Genomic DNA, 26,152 nt, shown 5'->3' on the forward strand with positions numbered 1-26,152 from the left:
AAATATAACTTGGCTGCGTATATTTTATATATATGATAGATATATATATATATTAATGAAAGCAGCCGTAGAGAATAGAGAAGCATGGAGAGGTCCGTCCTACAGAGTATCCAAGAGTCGGACACAACTGAACGGATAGAATTGGAAATGAATGAATCAGCACAGAATTATGGACCTATTTAGATGTAAATAAAAAACACCCAAAAGACAAAATGGTGTTTAAGGACGTCCACTGACTTATAGGGTGAACTAAGTAAACAACCACCATGGTCAAAAACTCTCAATTTAACCCTTTCCAATCTAATTTTGGATTACGGGTTTCCTAAAAGGCTTTCTCATTTTGCTGTTATACAACGGTGCCATCTGCTGGCTAAAGCCAGTGTGTGTTCTTCAGAGAGGCTCCAACAGCAGAGTGGCTGGCAATAAACGGTAAGAATACCCTGTCGGACGTCTTCTGACATTGGAGCTGTACAAGCTTCAATCAGAATGTGGAAAGACGTCAGACAGTGGATTGGAAAGGGTTAATAGTGATTGTTTTGTGACATTCTTGCCATGTTTTGAAGTATGCAATAAACATAGCATTCATTCATTCAAAAAAAATGAACCTTCTTTATGATTTTTGGATATATATTTTATTTGACAGTGTTTTAGAATATCATACAGTAAACAAGATTTATGTAAAAGTTAATTTAACCGTAGTGGTGCATTTCATAAAAATAGTTGCTCACTTACAGCCTTTCTGTGACTATTAATACATGGAATTATATTTATAGAGATACAGCTGTACAAGGTAAATTCACAGCTAACACTACACAGAATTATCATCTGGAATGGGGTTTAGATGATGTGTTCTTCTCAGCCATTATCTGTTATAGCTGTATAAAACAATTACATCGCTGGTAATTGCAATATACTCTGCAACATAGACTTTAGAATGTTATTTCATGTAGTGTTTCCTTTTGTTACCGGCTCTGTCACATATGGAAAATGAGAAATATTGGGACGTGCACTTACACTACAGAAGCATTTTACAAAACTGAATTAGGCAAGGTAATGGTGATTGCCTAACATGAGAGCACAAGCAAGAGGTGGGCATGGACATCCGTAAAATGCTCTGTATTTGTGCTTTATTATTATGGATGGTGATTTATCTTTAAAGCTGTGAATTCAATTAGCATCCAAATGCTCCGTTTTTCATAGACTTACACAGATGGAACATTTAACATTTGATGCACCGTTCATTAAAACAGGACTAACTAGGAGATGTCCAAGAACAGGGACAGACGGAAGTCATATAAAAAAAATTGCACATCTGATGAAAAGCATAGTTAGAAGTGAAATGAAATGCACCCTCAACTCTACTCAAATATCCCTCTAATATATATATTTTTTTACATTTCTTAGATATTTACGTATAATACTTTCATGAAAATAGGCTTCTCAATAAACTGCTCTTGGTTGCAATATAAATATAGCAAACCTTTGAAAGTGCAGATGCGAATTTATAATTCTCCTCCAAAAGTAGATCATGGAATCCAGATATGTGGTATAGTGGAGTGTAAGGCAATAGGGGAAACCTTCTATGTTTCTTAACCTTTAGTAGCTGTAATTGGCAACCTGAATTTATGACTTCACATGTTTTGTTAAATCTATTGTGCATTGGGAATTTGCAATTTACAGAAGGCATACCGTTAAATTATACCCAAGGATCCCCTATGTTGAGATTCAAAAAGTGACTTTGTGTAAATGGTATGGACTATACAAGGTGCTAGTATTGCTTACAATGCAGGGTCAAAAAATAAGTTAAGCTGCAGATTAGCATGCTATATAGCCTAAACTTCACTCTGTCGTTCATACCCATGAAACTAGGCCAGACTTGATATACACAGAGATTTTTTTCTTTCCAGAATTTTTGCAATTAAGCTTTGTTCAAATGAAGTTTTGTCCAACAGTGCAGTTTACTTCTAATTCTTTTTTTTCTTCTTGGGATGACTATTCAATGCTTCTTACATACTTATGATAGCTACCATGTACTGTTAATACAATACATGTACACTTAAACATGTACAAATGTACGCATTAAACTCCAGTTTATCTTCCTTTTGAAATGTACAGAGATATGGGTTATTCACAGAAAATGGCATTTAAATGGAGCCACATCAGTCAGTACACTAAAGTGTCCAAGTCAACAGGCAGCACACACACCTACCTACGTATGCTGCATGAATCAGGCGGGTTAATGAAGATACGTTCTTGCTGAACACAGTATGGTCTGCAGATTCAAAGCTTCAGAGAAATATCTTAACCCCTGTCGAGATATGTTGATAGCAATATATTTACAATACCATTGTCGAATTACAAGGCATAATTCGTTTTCTCCTTCATCTTACTCAGTGCAGTTTGATTTAAGGCGATGTTCCAGTTTGTGATTGCTCTATGTTTGTCCTTTTATTTTGCTACAGACAACACTGGGGTGGATCCCATATCCTTCATACAGTGAAAAAATATACTAAAGCTAAACTGCACTGTCTGCCTCTGGTGTACCCCTCGCTGTTTTGGTTCTTCCTTAGCTGGTAGGCCCAGAGATATAAGACCTGTGAGCTCCAAGTACTGATGTACAGTTGCTTCTTTATACTGGTTAGACATTGTGCACAACCTTAAAGAAATACAAAATATATGCTCCTGGTCCCAGATGCACTTGTGTAGGTAAATACATGTGAAAATTAAAATAAATAAAAAGAAAATCAAAATTAAATTATTCGAGATCGAAGCTAAGAAAAATGTTCCAAGTCTACGTGAAACATATAAAGGGAACAGTCACATTTTCAGTTATCTGCTCATGGCTGAAGTGCCAGATTTCAGGGTGCTAGGTAGCTTATCAGAGCCAGGAATTTTCCATGGTCCTGGTGAGACAGTTGCTTTCCGAGGTGCAGTGTTAGCACTACGGGTGCTACTAGGATGTAGATGACTTTCCTTGTGGAATTCACTGCATTTAGCTTCAGCATCTCTCTCATCTTGGTCCATGGTGCCCGCTCGAGAGGTGGACATATTGCTACTGTACACCTTTGATACCCCACCTGAATCTGACCTGCTCTGCTCAAGAGTGGTCACTGATTTTTTCTCACTGGTTGCATCCTTATATAAGTCTTTTGTACAGAAGTTTCTTTCTCTGTTTGCTTCAGTGGACCTGGAGATCCGACCTCCACTATCACTAGCTGCAGAGTACCCGCACTCTCCCAATTCGCCAACATTTTTCACTGTCAGTTTCCCTGCAGAAATGGTCTTGCCGCTATCTGATTTTTTCGGTTTGCCTTCTTGAAACTCTTTTTTGAAACTCTCTTCCCGTCTTGACCTATCTACTTTCTTTGGGCTTGCTGATCTCTCCCTTGACTCTCCCAGCCTTTTCTTTTTATGACCATTTGCAGTATGTTCCTTTGGTTTTCCCATATCTTGTTCCCTGTAGATATCCCATGCTGGCTCTGGGTGTATCTGGTGAGTAGGGTCAGAGGGCAAGGCTGAATGTGATGAAGATAATGGTGCAATCATGTCTTCAAGAGGAACGGCTACTTCCGGCCCTGGGGAGGTGGCAGAGGGTGCACTCCAGGAGTTTGGTTCGTCTGTGATAAAATAAAAAATATATAAGCACATGTGCAAATACAATCCTTTTTCAGATCAAAAAGACACAACTATATTAACATACATCACACTAAGCAACCACAACAAAAAACTTCAAAACTAAGAGCACAACACAGAGCTTGAAAATGACTCCAGTTACTTTTTGAAAGTAATTTCATACTGTATGCCATATGCTAAAAAAAAAAAATTGAGTTTAAAGAAAAAAACGTAATGCATGAAATAAAATGTATTCTCAAGAAACAGTATTGTAGAATTTTTCTTAAATAGATGATATTTAGTGCAGATGAACTGGGTGTTGAAGAGTCAAAAATTGTAAACACCGTAAACAACCTTGAAATGCTTTTATTAAGAGCTAATAAAAAATATGGCTGAAAATTCTCAGCAACGTTACCATGAGGCTGTTACAAAGTTATTGTTACGTTTTCTTCGGCAGTATTATACTAAGGCAGTATTTCCATGTATCATTTAAGTACCTTCTTGGAATTTATAGATTTAAAGTAAGGTATACCTACATACATTTTTTATTTTTCTTTTCTCCCATAAGAACCAAAGGCAATGTTCACCTTCTCAACCATTTGTCTATGGTCTCATTGCATTTCAAATAAAAATAAAACGACTTTCTTAATAGACCTTAATGCAAAATGTCTTATCCCTTTTACAGACAACTGTGTAGTTTGATTCTCCAATCATATTCACTTCAATCTGTCTTTTATATACATTTGGTAGTCTAGCAATAAGTAAAGAACAGACTAAAGGGAGAATGATGCACAAGGTTTGTCTGTAGTTAGAGTTGAGCGAACATACTCTTCCGAGCTTCATGCTCGTTCGAGTATTAGCATACTCGATGGTGCTTGCTACTCAAACGAGCATCACGCTGTGTTCGACCCCGCCCAAGTTTTGGCACCTCCCCGCCGCAGACATGTTGGATTTGACCCCTCCCCGCTGCAACGCTGCGCATGTTAATGGTAGTTTGTGGCTGGCTAGGGAGGGGGGGAGAGAGAGAGGGGGAAAAAGAGAAAGAGAGAGAAAGAGAGAGAAAGAGAGAGAAAGAGAGAGAAAGCGAAAGAGAGAAAGAGAGAGAAAGAGAGAAAAAGAGAGAAAAAGAGAGAGAGAGAGAGAGAGAGAGAGAGAGAGAGAAAGAGAGAGAAAGAGAGAAAGAGAAAGAGAGAAAGAGAAAGAGAGAAAGAGAAAGAGAGAAAGAGAAAGAGAGAAAGAGAAAGAGAGAAAGAGAGAGAAAAAAAAAGCTCAGCAACCGGCCGGTCAAATACCAAAATGTCCAAGTCTCCCATTGAAGTCAATGGGGTTCGTTACTCGAATAGAACTCTCGAATTTTGGTGCTCGCTCATCTCTAGCTATCTGTAGTGTATTACCTGTCTATGACTGCATAGGAACTAAAGTCAAAAGTAAAGACCGACATTCAGTGATGTCTTACTGAAATTATTCTTTATTTAAATGACTTAAAACATACGAGCAGCGATACTATTGGTAATGAATCACACTTCTGCATTTCTGACCCATTGGATTTGCCTGGGAAATGTAGAAAAAAATTATTGCAAACTTGCTTTATTTTTTATTTTAGATACTTTGGAACAGTAAAAAAAATAGGTGTGAAGGTAGATGTAGCCTTGGAGTCCAATGGTAAAATTAAAAACACTCATGAGATATTTTGGCCTTAAGTTCACTTTGGATCTCAAATCTTTAACAGAAATTGCTTATAATAACAGGATGTTGTTTGTAGACATCAAGTGCTGTTTTTTTATACTCGGCAGCAAACTTTGACACTGACATCAGAAAAAATGTCAGTAAAACATACCTTAGAGGACCAGACAACGATAGGATAAAAGAAAACTGGAGCACAAACAGATGTACTAACTAGTAATATATCTTCCCGAAGCATGTTAATATACAACACGTTATTCTTATAAATACTGTGCTAAAACTGTACCAGATATTGTCTCTATAGCAGTGTTTTGTCAGGGAAAGGGTGCCTCAAGTTGTTAATTTGGCAGCACCTGAGGAGGTTTGGTCAAGGAGAGGCAATTCTCTCTGCAGTCACCTTGAGGCCCCTGGGAAAGACAGGTCTGAGAGGAGAAGTTCTCTGGACTTCAACCCAAGAGTGGGAAAGTGGACTGTGTTTACTATGTATAATGCTATAACTCATTACATATCATAGAGGGGGTCAGCATTGATGTATAGTGAGTGACCAGATGTCCAGGGTTTATTTTGTGTACCAGTTAATTTACAGCATGGAATGCTGTGAACCATTGCTGAGAATTAATAAAACTGGCAGGTGCCAGACTTAAGTTGTTCCAGGTATACAAGTGTGTGTTCCTGAGAGTGGCAACCACCATCTTGAGTGGAGATGGCGGCAATCTTGAGTAGTGACTAATATCCTAATTGTCACAATACGCTACATCAATCAGCCATAACATAAAAAGCACTGACGTGTAAAGGGAATAGCATTCACTATCTGCTGTCCATAACACCTGTTAAGGGGTAACAAAAATTAGGCAGCAAATGAACTGTCAGTTCTTGAACTTGACGTGTTGGAAGATGAAAAAGAAAAATGAGCAAGTGTAAAGATCTGAGAGACTTTGATCAGGTGCAAATAGTAATGGCTAGACAACTGGGAGACAGCATCTCCAAAATGGCAGGTCTTGTGGAGAGTGTCAGATATGCAGTGGTTAGTACCTACCAAAAGGGGTGTAAGGAAGCATGAACTTTGAACTGGTGACAGGGTTATGGGTACCCAAGGAATGAGATGTACCAAGATACACTATAGAAAGAAGGCAAGCCTGCAATATTCTACTGGGAAACTTCCTTTTGTATGTATTTAACTCCCCTTTCTCCCATGTATACAGCCTTCTTCACAGAGCATAATAGGCAGTCTTGCTTCTAATTTAACGTGACTGCCGGTAACCAACATTTCCCAGCAGCATACACTGTACTGTATATAGTATACTGGTCTAAATGTGAAGTCTGCATCCTGAGCCCTCCACATAGCAGCGTCCCTCCTCTTTCCCTTTGAGCGTCTCTCTTTGATGTCCAGGCCATGTGTTGTAGTATACATACACAAGCATAAGGGCTCATGTCCACAGGCAAAATAAGAATTAAAATCCGCAGCGGATTTTAACTCTTCTCCCGCGCGCGTCTCCGCACCCCATAGGGATGCATTGACCACCCGCGGGGTAGATAAATACCTGCAGATCGTCAATAAAAGTGATTTTAAAAAAAATGGAGCATGAAAAAATCTGGACCATGCTCCATTTTCATGCGGGTCTCCCGCGGGCTTCTATTGAAGCCTATGGAAGCCGTCCGGATCCGCGGGAGAACTAAAATAGGAATTTAAAAGCATTTACTCACCCGCAGCGGGCCGGGAAGGTCTTCTCTTCCTTACGGCCGCATCTCCCTTGCTTCGGCTCGGCGGATGTGCCCGGCGCATGCGCGCGGCACGTCGACGACGTGCCGCTGGCGTGACGAATTCATCCGCCGGCCGAAGAAAGAAGATCCGGCCGCGACGCAGAGAAGAAACGGAGCGGATGGAAGGTGAGTTTATTCTCATTTATTCTTATTTTAAGCGCTCATGTCCGCGGGGCAGGAGGGACCCGCTACGGATTCTACATGTAGAATCCGTAGCGGGCCCGATTTTCCCCGTGGACATGAGGCCTAGAGTACTGTCTGTAATACATAATACAGGAGCTGTCTATCGTATGGATGACCGTTGTGGAACTGTGTGCTCTGTAACTTGTGAGAGTGTTTCCCAATGGTTACAGAGCCCATGAGCCAGGACTGTCATCAGTAAAATAAGCCGATAGCTGGACTTATCACTGACCCTAGTCTAATACTTCTATATGAAAGGTAGAACAAATTAGTCCCAACATCTTAGTAATATCGTCCAGGGAACATACAGGCAGTAGTTAGATAATACAAGGGGGACCGAAACTGAGTGAGAAGATACATAATGGAGGCAATACTGACCCCGCAGGGAGCTTTTTTTTAACATCTTCTAAATGCCAATATGACTGCTTGCCTGCATTCAGTATTACCTTCCTTCAGCATCTTCCTAAACAGTTTTAGTCCCTTTGTATCAATAAAATAATAGTTATGCTTTCATGCTCTTATTTTTATAGTAATTTCCTTTGGTGGTGGTAGTGTATGTTCAGCCTGCACTCAGCTCAAGCTTGTTAGAAAGCCAAGCAAGGCAAGAGGAGGAAATCGGAGAGATACTGAGCTTCTGTCTGCATGTTCTCGCCCACACTGAAGACGGGAACCATACATGCATGGCTTTCCCCACACAGAGGAAAGATGACAGTTACATGGGGTGTGGGGGGTGAAGTGTGCATTTTTGAACTCTGAGAAAAGGACCTCTGGTAGATGGCTCCAGTAGCAACAGCTGGTGAATATAGAGGTGGTAAAGGGTCTTTTTTTCTCTGGGGGAAACTCAGTAACAGTACATTTCCCAAAAAACAACATATTTGCCAAGTTTATCATCAACGGAATACACTAAGCCACAAACGTGATCCCTAATGGCAGTGGCCTCCTACAGAAGGATAATGCACCTTGCCATACTGCAAAAATTGTTTGGAAATTATTTGAGGAAAAGCTGGTCATTCATCTGTCAGATGTGCTGGAAAAACAAGTACGATTCATAGAAACCCCACCTTGCAACCACAGCACCTGCAGAGGTCTTGTGGAGTGCATGGCTCAAAGGGTTAAAGCTGAATTGGTGGCACAAAGGGGACCTACATAAAAACATTAAAACATAGATAAAATACGTGCATAAATAATGGAGGAAAAAAAAAATCACAAAAACAAACGAAGAACCGGACATAATGCGGCTTCCTAGAATCAATGTTAAGTAGATCATTGAAATAATATACTTACTCTAGGATATTTCAACTCACTAGAAAAATTCTGAACTGTATATAACTGTAATAAGGTTTGTGTGAATATTGTGTATAGTTACAACTATTGTATTTCTCTTTATCACAACAAATTATTAGATATTTTGAGCTTTTATTATGAAACCTGAAATCACAAAACAAATACAACAAATGTTCAACTGTTGAACCACTAAAATAGTTCCATATTTTATTTATTGTAATTACACCCTGATTGCATTGAAAGCTTAGATTGTATCCATGGAATTCTCATTTTGCCCCAATTGAAAGAAAACACAAAAAAGTGACAAAAGTAAAAAAAGTGACATAAGGGACTTTTAAGTTAAGAGTCTCAATGGTCCTCTCGAGCAGCTTTAGATCTATATTATAAAGACCAGTTTCACATGACTGTAATATATCTGCATTTAAGTGTCCAAACTGTGACCACAACACCCAAACCTACACTATGGTGATCTAAGCTTGGGTTAGTAGAACATGGTAGGTCCGGGTGTTGCGGCTATACTAGAAGCATGTGAAACCTACCTAACAGAAACACATTATAATATTCTTTATGCCTAGAAAGTAACAAGTCAATATATATAAGCTAAAAGCTGTATCACAACACCGCCATTTTCTATACTTTCGGCATTAAGAGAATAACTCCTCTTTTTAAAAAAAAATAAAGTATCGGGCATTATAGTTATTGAAATTCATCCATTTTTAATCAAATGTCAACATTACATTAGCTGACTTCTCACCACATCATAGTCTACACTATATGTATAAAAGTAGCAAGTATAATAGTAAAATCTTGGGAGTTTTGTGCCAAACATCATCAACTTGAAAAGAATTCTAAGATACCTGAAATATTTGAAGAACCATAAAGCTGTAATGCAAATTATATACAGTATCTGGAGGTTATATCTGTATTTCCAGAATAAAGGGCTTGTGCCACTTTTTGCTGTTTGGCTGCAGGAAGCAGACAGCTCTGTACATTGTGCACTGACCTGGGTTGGTATTGCAAATCCATTCACTTCAATATGACTCAACCTGCAGTACCAAGCTGGGCCACTGTATGGAGCTGTGTGCTTCCTGCGGTAAAAGCTAGTAGTGGAACAATTCCTTTGAGTCCACTATGTGGTCGACAAATCGACTAATGCATATAGATACCCTGGGCAAGAGCTCATACCGGCAAAAAAAACAGCTAAAAGCACACTGAGGTCAGGTCAATAAATAGGAATACATTGATGGCAACAAATGTGGAAGTTTAACATTTTACAACATTTATGGAAAACCATAACTATACATATATAGCTTCAAATTCCAGCAAATGTGGCATATACCTACAAACAAAATGTGTACCACACTGATGTAGACAGATTCTTATTATTTACTCTATCAATCAAAAAAAATCTTACATAAAAAAGTAGATCGTAATATTCATAGAAAAAGGAGAAATCTGCACTCAGATATAATAAAGTAGCTAAAATCTGTGGTGGTATAGTATCATCAAGCTCCTACATATCGCCAAGGTTAACAATAGAGATGAGCGAGTGTACTCGCAAAGGCAAACTGCTCGAGCGAGTAGTGCCTTATGCGAATACCTGCCCGCTCGTCTCTAAAGATTCGGGTGCCAGCGGGGAAAAACGGTGAGTTGCGGAAGTGAGCAGGGAGGAGCGGGGGAGGGAGAGTAAGAGAGAGATCTCCCCCCCCCCCCCCCGTTCCTCCCCGCTCTTCCCCGCAGGCTCTGGAATCTTTAGAGATGAGCGGGCAGGTACTCGCATAAGGCACTACTCGCTCGAGTAGTTTGCCTTAGCGAGTACGCTTGCTCATCTCTAGTAAACAATAGGTTGATGGTCAACTCATATAACTAGCTGACAGGCTAGTTTTCTGTGAATGTAACTTGTTGCTTCTTTTATATGAGATTTGATTGATACAATAAAGGATATGTTTTGCCTATAATGGTGTGTTGTATACAATCTCTATAGGTTAGAGAAATAGGTTAGAGAAAGTTTAAATGCAAAGGCGAATGTAGGGTTGGATGCATGTGCGAGTAGCATATTGTGTCAGAATGAGTAGAAAAAAGAAGTTAGATTACATGAAATGCATAATCTTGGGGTATACTTGGAATTCGATGGATAGGAGAAAAATCTTTTGTAATTCCATATCTTCAGGTAATAATTTCACAGGTGTTCATATAAAGTAGAGCATGATCATAGAGCTATATGTAAACACTATGTGGACATGAAAAATGAGCTAGAAAACATTTTGGCTCTAATGTTATACTGACCATTAGAATATTTTCTGTACCAAGCCAATAATGACATTCTTAAAATGCTGTATATACAACCCAAGGTCACATATTATGCCGTCTGCAGCGATTACCAAGTTGAAGAATACAAAATCAGATTTTTGACAATATGATTAATGTGCTATTTGGAAGCCACCATTAAATATTTTTAAGTTAAAAAAAGCTTATTCTGAAATGATGAATAATGTACATGCCTGCTGTAACAAAATAAATGACCCAACTAAGGGTTAAAGATGTTAAAGGAAACACTTATTATATCTGAATAAAAGAAAATGTGAAAGCAACATTTCCAAGTTCTAAGAATCCCTATAAAAGGGTATTTAAACTCATAAAACTATGTAGCCAGAAAGAACATGACAAGAAAGTTATCAATCACTGATAATTAGAAAGGAAAGGTTTCACAAGGTAAATCCCACATGATATAAAATGTATCAACGATGCATCAGTGAACACAAGTCATTCTATACCATTACTATGTTAGTGCTTAAGAGGACACCATCCAACTACATTTTTTTTTTTTTGCACCAACATGAAATGGATTTTCGGTGATTTTTTTTAAACTAATGTCCTATCCTTAGGAATAGGATGTTTTCTCAATGCATAGTCAATAAGGTTCTGAAACTATTGTGTTTATATGCCCAAAATCAAGTAGTAATATTGAGGACTCCAAAGTCAACTATATTAGTGTCCACTCCTGAATTACCCCTTTCTCAGAAACAGCAGTAAAAATACGTAAGGAACATGAAGACAAGCTAAAAAGGAACCATAACAACTTTATCAGAAATAGTCCCAAATCTGCTACCAATATTTATAAGTAAAGTTATATTTCCCTTAAAGAATTAGAAGAACAACACTAAAGAAAGGAGGAATTAAAAGGCATTTCTCCAACATAAAAATCAATCATCTGTATGGGTTGGAGTGGAACAGGTTGCCACAGAAGGGGGAGCGTTCTCATTCGATGGAAGTTTTCAAGCAGAGGTTGGACAGACATCTGTCTGGGAAGATTTAGTGAATCCTGCACTGAGCAGGGGGTTGGACCGGATGACCCTGGAGGTCCCTTCCAATTATATGATTCCATGAATGGTTGCGGTGATTCTTGGATTTTAGAGCCCAATGAGGAGGCCAGTACTAGAAATGACACATACAGTAATTATTTGGGTCTTATAGATTTTGCATTGAGGCCCAGGAGCTTTAAGTTACACCTCCGGTCAACTGTGGACATTCGTAGGCCCTAGGTTATCCTCTTCCATCAAGCTATAAAACATTTAGTTGAATCCTGTCTGAATTTCAGGATTCGATGAAAGCTTTCAACAATCTTTCCAGTGCCTTGACACATAATGTCAGAACTGATGATAAGCGCTGCGGAATAAGTTGATGCTATACAAATAAAGATCATCATCATTAGAACTGCCTTTTTGGACCTTAGAAAACTTCAGTGGGAGATATAATGAAGCCTATGGTGGTTGTGGCTAAACTTTCTAGAAAAAAAAATAAAAAAAGAAACACGAACAAAATATTGAAAGCCTTGACACAAGAGAATAACTCAAGGACTTGTATTTGTAGATGATTGTTTCTATTTTAGGGGAAATGCTCTTTACGGATTTCAAAAAGCAAGCACATTACAGTTCCCTCTAACTACCTGCATTATATTAAAGCTGTTTATTCTGTTTTGGCACGTAATGTTCTGATGTTGTAGGTCTCTGATGGTTTCTGTTTGTGAATTTATTGAAAGGTCACCCTGTCATAGCACAAGTACACTTGTGCCTCGGTAACAATGCTAACATAGTCAGAAGTAGTCCTGCTCCAGCTCCAGCTTATTTATTATGCAGTGAGGATGTGTATGTAAAATACATTTTAATACTCAATTTTGTCCTTGAATAATTTTTACCCATAGCGATGAAACAGCCGGCACATTTGGAATCTCAAATTCAAGCTATCCGTTTTATGCCGCAATATCATTTTTGTTATATTAGACTGTTTTCCATGCCAGAAGTTTCAGATATAAAGTTGGCAATACTTTGAATTATACAGCAGTTCAACTGGCAGTTTTTGGTAACGCAGTAATTGCTGCTCCGATTACACTAAATGAAGATGTTTAAATACAAGTTTGCTTGATGATTTCGCTTGGATAAGTGGGAGCTGGGAAATTATTTTTATGCTTCGATCAGGGTTTAACATGTTATCTACAAGCAGCAGAGGTTGAAAGCCAGCTTTTTCCATATACATCATCATCGGTAATGGAAAAAGAAGCACACAAAGGTAACTAAAATTATTTTACATTTCCAGTTTTCTGTACGCTCAACCCCATAAGGACATGGACCTTTTTTTTTCCCCATTTCATTTTTTCCTCTTCCATTAAAAAATCGTAACTCGTTTATTTATCCATCGACGTCGCTGTATGAAGGTTCGTTTTTTGCAGGACGAGTTGCATTTTTCAATGATACTATTTAACGTACCATATAATGTACTGAAAAACTTTTTAAAAAGTCGCAGTCGAGCAAAAAAAAAAAAAAAAATAGACATTCCGCCATCTTACGGCGCGTCTTATTTCTATGGTGTACAAACTGCAATAGAAATGACATGATAACTTTATTCTATGAGTCAGTATGATTATTATGATACCAAACTTGTATAGTTTTTTTTTGCTGTATTCCTTTTTTTTTTTTAAACATATTTAATTTTTTTAAATGATTTTCTGCTGCCACCTTCTGCACGCAATAACGTTTTATTTTTCCGTCGACATAGTTATGCAATAGCTCATTTTTTGTGGACGTCCTGTAGTTTGCCTTGGTAACATGTTTGAATATATACGACTTTTGCATCACGTTTTATTGCGTTTTTTTCTTGGAGACAGGCTGACTAAGAAGAGCGCATTTCTGGCGGGTTTTTTTTCCCACGACGTTCATCGTGAGGGGTAAATAATGAATTACTTTGATAGATCAGACTTTTAGGTCTCCCACACACAGGCATTTGCAGAAACGCAGTGTTTTTCAACACTGCGTTTACTGCAGATTCAGCCCGGTTTCAGCAGTGCTGGCATGCACTATGCCAGCGTTTTGGCTGCGTTTTCAGCCCAGCTGAAAACACAGCCAAGCATGCTGAAAAAAAAAAAAAAAAATCAATACTCACGTTGGAGGTACCGTCGGGTCCCTAGTGTCGCTCCAAAGATCTCCATGCAGGCTGCTGGGCACTGGTCAAGCTGGCAGAGGATGTTTTGCTAGTGACGGTAATTGGAAATCCTCGCCTCCAGCAAGAGATGCTCTGATTGGCTGAGTGACAGCCGGCCCAACCAATCACAGCCAGCGCTGGATGCATCAAACACAGCCATTCAATGGCTGTGATTGGTGCATCCAGCGCTGACTGTGATTGGCAGAGTCGACTGCCACTCAGCTGGCTAGGCAAATTAGAGCAATCTCTCGCTGGGAGGCGGGTAATTAAATCCAGTCACTAGCAAAAGATCATCTGTCAGCTTGACAAGTGACCGTGATTCCTGCACGGAGCCCTGGAGAGTCCGAACCGCACAAGCAAGGTGAGTATTCCTTTTTTTTTTGGTAGTGCAGTTAGCGCTGGTGTTTAGCACTGCCAAAAACATGATACCAAGTTGTGCCACGTTTTCAGCAGCACTGAAACCGCTGCCTATTCATTTCAATAGGCGACCCACAGCTAAAAACCAAAGATAGAACATGCATCGCTGTCCAAGCGCAGCGTTAAAGACGCTGCATTTTGACACTTGTGTGAGCAGCCCCATTGCAAATAAGGGAGATGGAATAACTCCTCCACAGTGCCACCTATTGAAAGGCAGCATTCCTTCAAGTCAAAGGCCGACTTTTTATACAAGTCTTGTTACAATGACTGGGAATTAAAAGCAAAGCCAGACCCCATGTACATACAGCTGTTTCCGGGTTAATGCCCATCATCAGTGTACAGTAGGAGTCTGGCTTTTGCTAGTGAGAGGCCTGGGACGGGGGTCAGAAACACTCTTTTCTCCTTAGGGAGAGCAACTATATACTATAAACTAAATGAGGAGACTCAAATGGCCACGCACGCTCCTCTGGGTAATATGCAAATAAGGGAGATGGAATAACTCCTCCACAGTGCCACCTATTGAAAGGCAGCATTCCTTCAAGTCAAAGGCCGACTTTTTATACAAGTCTTGTTACAATGACTGGGAATTAAAAGCAAAGCCAGACCCCATGTACATACAGCTGTTTCCGGGTTATTGCCCATCATCAGTGTACAGTAGGAGTCTGGCTTTTGCTAGTGAGAGGCCTGGGACGGGGGTCAGAAACACTCTTTTCTCCTTAGGGAGAGCAACTATATACTATAAACTAAATGAGGAGACTCAAATGGCCACGCACGCTCCTCTGGGTAATATGCAAATAAGGGAGATGGAATAACTCCTCCACAGTGCCACCTATTGAAAGGCAGCATTCCTTCAAGTCAAAGGCCGACTTTTTATACAAGTCTTGTTACAATGACTGGGAATTAAAAGCAAAGCCAGACCCCATGTACATACAGCTGTTTCCAGGTTATTGCCCATCATCAGTGTACAGTAGGAGTCTGGCTTTTGCTAGTGAGAGGCCTGGGACGGGGGTCAGAAACACTCTTTTCTCCTTAGGGAGAGCAACTATATACTATAAACTAAATGAGGAGACTCAAATGGCCACGCACGCTCCTCTGGGTAATATGCAAATAAGGGAGATGGAATAACTCCTCCACAGTGCCACCTATTGAAAGGCAGCATTCCTTCAAGTCAAAGGCTGACTTTTTATACAAGTCTTGTTACAATGACTGGGAATTAAAAGCAAAGCCAGACCCCATGTACATACAGCTGTTTCCGGGTTATTGCCCATCATCAGTGTACAGTAGGAGTCTGGCTTTTGCTAGTGAGAGGCCTGGGACGGGGGTCAGAAACACTCTTTTCTCCTTAGGGAGAGCAACTATATACTATAAACTAAATGAGGAGACTCAAATGGCCACGCACGCTCCTCTGGGTAATATGCAAATAAGGGAGATGGAATAACTCCTCCACAGTGCCACCTATTGAAAGGCAGCATTCCTTCAAGTCAAAGGCCGACTTTTTATACAAGTCTTGTTACAATGACTGGGAATTAAAAGCAAAGCCAGACCCCATGTACATACAGCTGTTTCCGGGTTATTGCCCATCATCAGTGTACAGTAGGAGTCTGGCTTTTGCTAGTGAGAGGCCTGGGACGGGGGTCAAAAACACTCTTTTCTCCTTAGGGAGAGCAACTATATACTATAAACTAAATGAGGAGACTCAAATGGCCACGCACGCTCCTCTGGGTAATATGCAAATAAGGGAGATGGAATAACTCCTCCACAGTGCCACCTATTGGCAGCCCCATTGAAATGAGCAGGAGCTTTGTACAGCATTCTGTGCTGCTGCAGTGGTGAATAACGTAAAGGGGTATTCTGGAGATTGGGCAAAATTTTGAAAATGTCCCTAATATTTGCACTGATTGCCATTATTCCAAATGCTCATGTAAATAATCAAACTGAAACAACAAATAAACACATATCAACAGTTCAAAAGGGACTGTTGAGCCCTATTTGCACAGGATGAATGTCGCTCTTTCCTTCCCCTCTCAATTCACTTAACACAGCGGCCGTTGAGTACTGAATGGCTGCGGTTTACACCGAACAATCATCCTTCAGCTCATCTTTCATAGTTTATGCAGCCTTAACGATGAGCGATGATCTTGAACGATGATCGTTTGGTGTAAACTGCAGCCGTTTAGTATTGAATGGCCACTGTGTTAAGTGAATGGAGAGGGGCGGGGGAGTGCAAGGAGAGAAATCTCCAGCCGCCCCGCTGCGAGCCAACGATACTCGCTCCTGTGCAACGGCATTGCTTTCCCAACATTCGTCCCGTGTAAATGGGGCTTTAGAGTCAGACTGAGGAACAAATAGCAAGGATCAAAGTTGACAAGATGATTCTCGTGGGACAACTAACTGAGAAGATATCATCAGGTAAGTAGTACTCTGGGAAGGCCTGGAATTTGTACAAAGGTAGACCAGGGTTGCCAAGTCTTCATAAAGAGGTCTATTTTATCATCTGTCATGGCTAATCATTTTTATTAGTGCATTATCCCAGAGACATGGGTTTTGACAGCATTAAAGGAAAGATTGGCCGACAGCCATTGAGAAGCAGCATGAATTCTGGCAGCCATACAGATAATTTGTGATGATTTATGTTGTTGATTGTTGAACTCTAGAGGTCTGTCCACTAATGAGATAACTGATGAGTGAGTGGGAAGTGCTTTTCACTGAGGCTGGTTTCACATGAGGGATCAAGATATTTTGTTCCCGCAATTTTTGCACATCAGAGCTGCTTTGTCTCGCAAAAACATCGCTGCCACTTGCGATTTTCTCACGCGATTTTGCCACGATTTTTTTTTGCACGAAAGTCAATAGGACTTTCCAGTGTTAAAAATGGATCACATGAAAATTGCAAGTTCATGCGTTGCATGGGTGATACAAAATAAATAAATAAATAAAAAAATTGCAAAACAGAAAGATAGGGCATGCTGCAATTTTTTTTCACGCAACATTGCATGAGTAAAAACATCACAAATGTAAAGGAAACCATTGAAAATCATTGGTTTCATAATTCTGCGCTTTCACTCTCGCATCACGCAATTTTATTGCGCGTGTGAAACCAGCTTTACTTTTGAAATCGAGTTGGCCATCTGTGTATAGAATTCTCTCATCCTAGGACAAGTCCATCAAATATGCAAATAGGCAAACCCATGAAACAATTAGGGGATTTGTCTGTACTCTCATAGGAATTAGGTACAGCTTGTGCAATATTTTAGGAGAGGACTCAGACAAAGTTAGTTGGTGACTGTCTCTATCGTAGAAATAAAAGTACAGCGATTATGCCATCTGGGAAGTGACAGGGAAATATGTATATATTTTTCTCAATGGTGCATATAGGTTAGCTTCACATCCAAAGGGGGCTGATTCATACAGACATGAGAGAAATGACACCTGGTTGTAAGGCTGACCACAAACAAACTCTCAAAAAAAGGGAGTGTTACAGGAAGATGCTGACCCATTTAAAGATTAGATAAAAACTATACATTTGGGAGAAATCAAATCAGCGTTGGGTCGGCAAATCATATTTATGATGAATTGTTGAGGAGTGAGAAGTCTAAGGGTATGTAATTAAAAGTAGGGTGAGCCTTCTGAATCACCAACCAAACCAGACTGCCGAATTACTCAATGGGAATGCCTGTTTGTAAATTGTGAGCAATAGAGGAGGAAGAGAGGACATAAATAAATATTTTATTCTTCACTGTCTCCAGATAATGAAAAGGTGGCATGTCAGTGGAGAAAGTAAGCGGGGAGAGGAAGGCCAAGAGTTTCTATGCCAGAAAACAGAATGCAGATTAGAAGGGGTCATAAGGAAGAATTCGTTGTCAACCCACAGTCGAGTGGGTGGTGCAGCAGAGGTAGCTGGGATTTTGGACAACAACAATGGTTATTGATCCAGGGAGTTATTCGGATTTCCAGACTTCGAGTTAGGAAGGACTTTTTTCCCCCGAAATGAGGAAAATTGGCTTCTAGCTCATTGTTTGTTTGATTTGCCTCGATCTGGCTAAACATTGCAGGAAAAGAGGCTGAAAGTCTATTTTCAGCCTAAAATACAATGTTAGATAATATTTGGTTAGGATAGGGACTGATATTGCCCCATCCTCTTATGATGGTATATTATTCTCTAATGCAGGGTCTTTTATCGCTCCAGATAAAGCAAAAAATTGTTCGTTGAATGTCCTTCATATCTGATCAATTTGAAGGCACTGAGCAGGCCTGACCAGTAAAACGGCGGAGGATACAGGTGATAACCAATAGATACCAATTGAGAACTAAGCAGGTGGGGAGACCACAAGTAAAGCAAATATCCCTGCAGATTTGTAAAACAACTTATAGCATAACATTATATTGCAAAATTACATATCGCCTTATGAAGCATATAATTTTCACTTTGAATCACTGGAATACGCCTTAAAGTGATGCCAGACCTCTAAATGTTAGGGACTATGCAACACTGCTTAGTTCAGTAGACTTAAGTTTCTTATATACAAGTTTGAGTAGCACATATACACGTTATATACACACTAGTTTGGTAGCCATGTGGGTGAGCTGTACTGTCTATTGACCTTTTCAGCATTGGCGCATGCCATATGCTTGGTGGGCAGTGTAATATAAAATTTACCTGTATTAGAATTTTAGCAAATTATGTATTTAACATTTTTGTAAATCTCAAGTACTTTATAAAAATGTCAGTGATTACAAACACAGAAATGAAAATAAAACAACAGCTGGTAACAATAAGTTTATAAAAAAAACCATACATCTTAAATAAATACATTTGGGGGAGTTAGGCCTCTGCATCGGGAGTCCTGCGGAAACCTTTTACAGGAGATTGCGGATGCACTGCAGATGATCTATGTGGGAAAAAAAAAATCGCAACCTCACCTCCCAGCTTTTTCACCACCTCCCTAATTGATTTTAAGCTTCAAATCCACAGTGTATCCACAATTACGGATCGTCCTCACCCATTGACTTCTATTGAGCCCGCACAGAATCCACACTGAAATGGAGCATGCTGTGATTTGTTTTTGGCACCAAATGGTCCACAAAGCAAATCCACATGCTTAAATTCAGTTGTGGATGCCAATGCTTCACTATGGGCACTTTGAATTGCGGATCTTCTGCACGAGTGACCCGTGCAGATTCCGCAAATCAAATCCGCCCGTGGACATTGGGCCTAAGACTGAAGTTAAAAATGCTGGCCTTATTTTGATCACACCAGTGCATGATGAACTTAGATGACCGCCTCTTCCTACATTAGGCACATCTTGGGCAGTCCATTCTTCTACATAGAAATCTACGCCAGTTATCAGTTGGTGAAGATTCCTTGTAAAATTTAAATCAGTTTCTGACGTTAATTAAACATAAATATGTCAGGCCAGAGCCTTCAAATCCTCCTGAAAGTAGGTGTAGAATACAAAAAGTAGCAATCTTTTGTGAAAGCTGGAACTGCACCAAACTTTGGACACCGTTATCATGGCAAAACTGAATACAAAACAGCTAAAATATTGAATAGATGAAATCTAAAACATTTGTAAAAGTTATTTAGTGTGTCTTGTATGAAGAACCCACAGGTGATCAACACTTGGTAATTACACAGATAAACACTCAGCAGTGCTATAGGATGGGTGAAATACAGTCAAATTTATCCAAACCTACAGGAACTAACAATAGAGAGAAACCTATCATTTACTATGGACCAAGAAAGTGGTCTCCACTCCAAAAACCATGCTATAATCTCTTCCATGCCTGGCTTCCGGTTTCACTACCATATTGCGGAGTGGTTTAATCTGATGCTTTTTGGGTGCATTCACCAAGGTTATTTGCATATTACATTTTTTTTGGTCCAGTGCCAGTTCCATCTCAGGTTTCTGCCTTTTATGCAAAAAACTGCACAGGGACAGAAACCAGGATGGAACCATAGGGTTCAATATGTAAAATAGAGACCTCCTTAGTCTTTGATTCACAATTACCGTCCCCATCACGCTTTTTAACTGGATAAAAAAGTGCTGTCTTCAGTACTTCTCTATCCAGTTTCAAGATCTGAAGGGGATGGAAACGATGTGAAACTTAGACTAAGAAGGTCTGCGTCACACGTAGTAAACCCTAGGATTCTGTCCTGGTTACATTCTTGTTTCTAGCATTATGCAGTTTTCTGCATAGAAGACAAACCCAGAATGGAACCAGCGCTGAACAGAAAAACGGAATGTGAAAAGCACTTAAGATGCGCTGCTGTATTATGTTGCTATTAAGAATAATTATAATTGGAACATCTCTAGGATTCTTGTTACATAGTAATGTGCTTTTTTTTATCAACTGCTATTGATAAACCATTGATGATACTCCTATAATAAAATGATGCTCATTCTATAATCCGATCATGAAATATGAGATAAAAATACCAAGAGAGAAAAGCTGAACATTTCCATCTAGTGTAGATGTATCGCCTAAGAAACCTAGAGGGAATGCCAAAAATTAACATACAGTAAGCCTACAGTTCATCTGGCACAATATCATTGTGTGTTCCTTATTGTGGCTATACATGGTATTGTACTTGGTTCTAGCACTGTAACTTTATTTGCTATTCGACAAGATCAATAGTATGTTTATGGTTGCCATTAAGGGACTTCCAGATGTAGCAGAAAAATACATATAAAACTTACCAATTGAACAAATCTTCTGAAAGCTGAGACCAATATAAAAAGCTTGGATGCCTGCATGTGGCAAAGAGGACAATCAATAGTAGAAGCCATTGAGAGAGCGCTGGGTGATATGATGGAGACAGACTTAATAGGTTGATGATTTTGTTTGGTCTGAATTACCTCTGAGTCATCAAAACTTAATAGCACTAATTAATGGGAAAGTCCCAGAGGTAGCAGTAGCGCAAATGCCAAGAAGAGGATAGAATTTTTGTCGACGGTGCAGGGCATTACAATCCAGGGATGCCAATGCTCAGATGCTTGGGGATCTTTTCTGTAGTGTACACGTTTCTGTTTGTATTATGGCATTTTAAATATCATTTCATTATACACTATAGGTTTTGCAAACAATGTGCCTACTGAATAATTTATAATTAACAACTTCATATTTGCTTTATTCTTTTACAATTGTAATATAGATAGTAATAAGGATTAAAAGGAGAAATGCATAGACTGCATACTATATAATGAACCCCAAAGCAACTTGATATAAACTAAATATAAATCAAGTAAAGCTGAAATATACAAGAATCGAATACTGAATTGCTGTGTACACGAGCTCTTAAGGCCTCCTTCCCACGAACGGATTTACGCCGCGTAAATTCGCGGCAAAAATCCGCTGCGTTGCCCGCTGCTATTAGGTTCTATTGAACCTAATAGCACAATGCTCACGATGCGTAATTCCACCGCGGAATTTCGCACCGTGAAATCTCCCGTCCTCACCCGCAGCATGCTCTATTTGCCGCGGGTGTACGTGCTGACGGCTTCCATTGCAGTCAATGGAAGCCGTCCGTTCACGCTATCTCCCGCTGTACCACAGCGGAAGATAGCGTGAAAACGCTTCCCCACCTACCGCCGCCGCGTCACACGACGCGGCCGGCCGCGTCACGTGACGCAGTGGGCGTGTCACATGATGCGACGGCGGTGGGCGGGGAAGCGTCTTCACGCTATCTTCCGCTGGTAAGTATGGGGTCTCTGGGGGGCGCCGTGACGGGCTTCACTGCGGAATATTCCGCAGCGGAGCCCGTCACGCTCGTGTGAAGCCGGCCTAAAAGTGGTTTTTTAGAGCTAAATTATCCTCAGCCTAGGACGCATAACAACAGGTTTTAAGAGGCTGCAGCATCCAGGTGGCCACTGCAACCTTTACGCTCTATATCCGGCGTAGTTCCTTTCATTATATATATTAACTTAACTGGGACTGAGCTGCACATAGAGCATGTGACATCACAGGTAAGAGTACAGGCCACAACGATCACCCAAACAGCTGATCGGTAGGGGTGCTGGTAGGCCCATCCACCGGTCAGATATTGATGACCTAGCCTAAGGATAGGTCATCAGTTTTTAGTCCCAGAAAATCGCTTGAAGCTCATCCAAGAAATAGGGTTTTGTATTATTTCATAATGAATTAAATTAAAGGGATCCATTAGCTTTCCTTGGTGCAGATTATGACAAGAGGTCTCAATAGATCCTTCACAGGAATTATGAAAGGGAATATATAGAAAAGGGGAGATTTTTCTTTAATCCCTTAATGAAGGGATTCAAGCCATTTTTCATTTTTTTGTTCCCTGCGTTCAATATACCATATAAAAGGTATTGAAAAACTTTTTTATTGGAGTGAAATGGAAAAAATGCAATTACACCATTTTTTAAAGAGGAGTCAGTTTTTTACGACCTTCGCATTGTGGTAAAAATATCATATTAACTTTATCCTGTGGGTCACTACAATCATGCTGATCCCCAATTTATAAAATTATTAAACGTTTTACTTCTTTTAAATAAATATAATACTTAAAGAAAAAGGCCTTTTTTGTAACCATATTATGATCCCCATTATTTTTTAAAATAAACTTTTTATACGTTTTTTTTTTTGCACTTTTTGGGTCAACATGGGGGATTTGAACTTGTTTCAGTATTGTACTGTACTACAACTACTGGTTGCCACAGGCAGCACTTAATAGGCTGAAATCCATGGCAGGCATGCGAGCCTCCAGAATGCTGCAGGCTGCCATTGTAAACCATCAGCAACCCTGCTTAGATACCACAGCCAGCATTTACTGTGTCATTTAAGCAGCTAAACGGTTACAAACAGAGCTAGCTCTGACTGTGGCCAATTCTGGCAACTGACAAGTGTCAGAAATGGCTGATAGTCGCTGAGTATGTAGCAGGCTTTCCTCTCAAGCCCCACTCCATTCCCTCTTTTGTGACCCATGATAGAAAAATTGATTATAGGTTATAAGGGTTTAAATGATCTTTATTTCATCAGGTTTTTTAATTCCAGAAAGCTACAATCACACGTGCCGTTTTTGTAGCAGCTAGTGATACAATTTGTTCAGACTAAACTAAAAATAGATCAAAAAAGAAGAAAATGTATAAAAAGAAAGCCGGATGCTCTCCTTTGGATCCACTTGTGTATTTAGCTAAAAAAAAATCAAAGCATGATTGCAACCTTAGGCCTTAGTCACACGGGCGTTTTTTCACGCGATTTGCGCATCGCATGACGGATGCTCATGCGCAAATCGCGTGACCGGCGCCGAAAAATCGCCCGAAAATCTGCTCCTAGCCGCGTTTCATTAGAAACGGGCCGGAGCTGTCCAGCGCATTGCATTCAATGGAGCCGGCAATACAGCCGGCTCCATTGAATGCAAGCGCTGCGGGCGAGTGTGGGATGATTTGTCGGGAAGGGGTTAAATATATAACCCCTTCCCTGCAATGCATCCTGAAAAGTGAAAAAAAATGTATGTACTTACCTGCTCCTGGCAGCCGGAGATCCCCGCGGCCGTCCTGCAGTGGGTGTGAAGGGGGTGTGACTCAGGCTTGCCCCTGATTGGCTCAGCGCTGAGCCAATCAGAGGCAAGTCTCAGTCACACCCATTCATGAATTCATGAATGGGTGTGACTGAGATCAGCCTCTGATTGGCTCAGGCTGAGCCAATCAGGGGCAAGCCTGAGTCACACCCCCTTCACACCCACTGCAGGACGGCCGCAGGGATCTCAGGCTGCCGGGAGCAGGTGAGTACATCCTTTTTTTTAATTTTTTCACTTTTCAGGATGCATTGCAGGGAAGGGGTTATATATTTAACCCCTTCCCGATAATTCATCCCGCGCACGCCGGCAGCCCATTGCTTTCAATGGAGTCGGCTGTATTGCCGGCTCCATTGAATTCAATGGGCAAACATCGTTCCTCTCTGCCACAGCTGTTCCAGCTGTGGCAGAGAAGAATGATTTGTCTTCTATATGTTCTCAATGGGGTCGGCGCTGCTGCCGCCGGCCCCATTGAGCGCATATAGAGAAGAGAACAGGAATAGCAGATCGCAGATAGGTGCGATCTGCGATTTCTGTTCTCTAATTTATCGGACGAGCGCATAAAAAGCGCTCATGTGTCCGATACCATTGCAAAGCAATGGTTTTAAAAAATCGCCGGACGCATGCGCATGCGCAAATCGCGGCAATAAACGCCCGTGTGACTGAGCCCTTAGCAACATCATTTTAGACACTATTGTATGAAAGACATTCTTCATGTCTTATGTCTTTTTTTGCACCATATATTTTCTTTAAACCCTTTGGAAATGCTTTTTCCAAAAATGTGCATTGATGTTTAATTGTTCTTGCAAAGCATGGTGGGAGCTCAACAAGAGAGTATTCTCAAAGTGATTAGTTTATGTATGTTAAGAAAAAGTTTATAGTAAAAATGGCACCTTTGGCTCGCTTCCATTGAAACATGGTTTTTGCTTCATAGGATCTTTGATGGATCCGTTATTATCCGTCATGATCTGAATCAAATCTTAATCTTTGAAAATTGTAGCAAATCTTAAAGTGTTTCCAGGTTGTTGTAATTTAATGGGCCATGTCCTATTGTGTATCCAACTGACAATTGACTAAACTTGTGAGTATTTAGACCTCATGTTCATTTTTCATCTGTTCGATGGCCATGCCCTGAAGTTGATGGTACAATTTATCAACCAACAGTCAGTTGATTATTATAAGGCTCTGTTCACACTGGCATTATATGTTCTATTATAAAGTTTTGATCCATATTGACTCATTTTCTAACAGCATTTGGGTTCACACTTGTCATTTTTGACAAGTTACTAAGTTTTTTTAATAAACCAATTATAAAATCCCTGATCTTATGATTTATTTTTTTTTTTTGCAGCTTCCGTCACAACCATTATTATTATTTTTTTAATGTTGTCAATAAGTAAAACTTTAGGCCACTCTCACACAAATGCGTTCGGAAAATGCAGCTCGAAATTGCGCCATTTTTACCGCAATTTCGAACTGTATTCTTGAATGCATGTCACAGTGTTTGACAGTGCTTTTAAATGCACTCCATCATTGTGATGGTGAGGAGGTGCGTTAAACAATGTGAAAATGCACAAAAATAGAACAGATAGCACTTGTAAAGCACGGCATTAGAAACTCAGTGTTCAAGCACATGTCTGTAAAGCCACAATAAAATCAATGGGAGCATTGTACTGCGGTTAGCGTGGTGCTTTGGACACCGCGCTAATTGCGGTAGAAAGCATCGGGTGCGAGAGTGGCCTTATTCATGCTGCCATCATGACCTCCATTTTAACGATTCAGGATAAATCTAATGGATACATTATGATCCATCACAATTCTTCTGGGTCATGACAGAAGCTGCTATGCTGCCTTGGATTCTCCGTACAGTGGCTCCCAACAGTGTCTAACAGATCCCATATTACCATTAATTTTCCAACATGTTTAGATCAGTTTCAAAGGAAACATTCTCTCCGTCCTTGTGGCAACCTTTAAGAGTGCATTGTCACAAACATTAAAGTGGTGTCAGACAAAGATACAGTTGGACAACCAATTGGTTGTGCATCTGATGGGTATCGGAAATGTGGGGTCTATGACCAGATTTTGACCATGGGAGATAATTAATGGTAAACCTTAGTGCAACATTACTTTATGTAGAAAAGTAGAACGTGGCTAGGTTAAAAAAAAAAAAGAATTCGGAAAATAATATTTTTGGTTAATCTATAT

General features: G+C 40.1%; 1 protein-coding gene across 5 annotated transcripts in view; it reads right to left on the bottom strand.

The window, feature by feature from the left end:
* Nucleotides 1-620: 620 nt before the first annotated feature.
* The window catches only part of MAGI2 (membrane associated guanylate kinase, WW and PDZ domain containing 2), a 955,112-nt gene continuing 929,580 nt past the window's right edge, over nucleotides 621-26,152 (bottom strand). For 4 of the 5 annotated variants that reach the window (XM_066592005.1, XM_066592007.1, XM_066592003.1 and 1 more), the window contains one exon: nucleotides 621-3,617. In XM_066592005.1, the coding sequence (XP_066448102.1) occupies nucleotides 2,830-3,617 (788 nt within the window). In that variant the 3' untranslated portion in view covers nucleotides 621-2,829. The remainder of the gene's footprint in view (nucleotides 3,618-26,152) is intronic. The other variant, XM_066592006.1, reaches the window with a different exon arrangement.

The sequence above is a fragment of the Eleutherodactylus coqui genome, chromosome 2 (genome assembly GCF_035609145.1).
Source record: "Eleutherodactylus coqui strain aEleCoq1 chromosome 2, aEleCoq1.hap1, whole genome shotgun sequence".
NCBI lineage: Eukaryota > Metazoa > Chordata > Amphibia > Anura > Eleutherodactylidae > Eleutherodactylus > Eleutherodactylus coqui.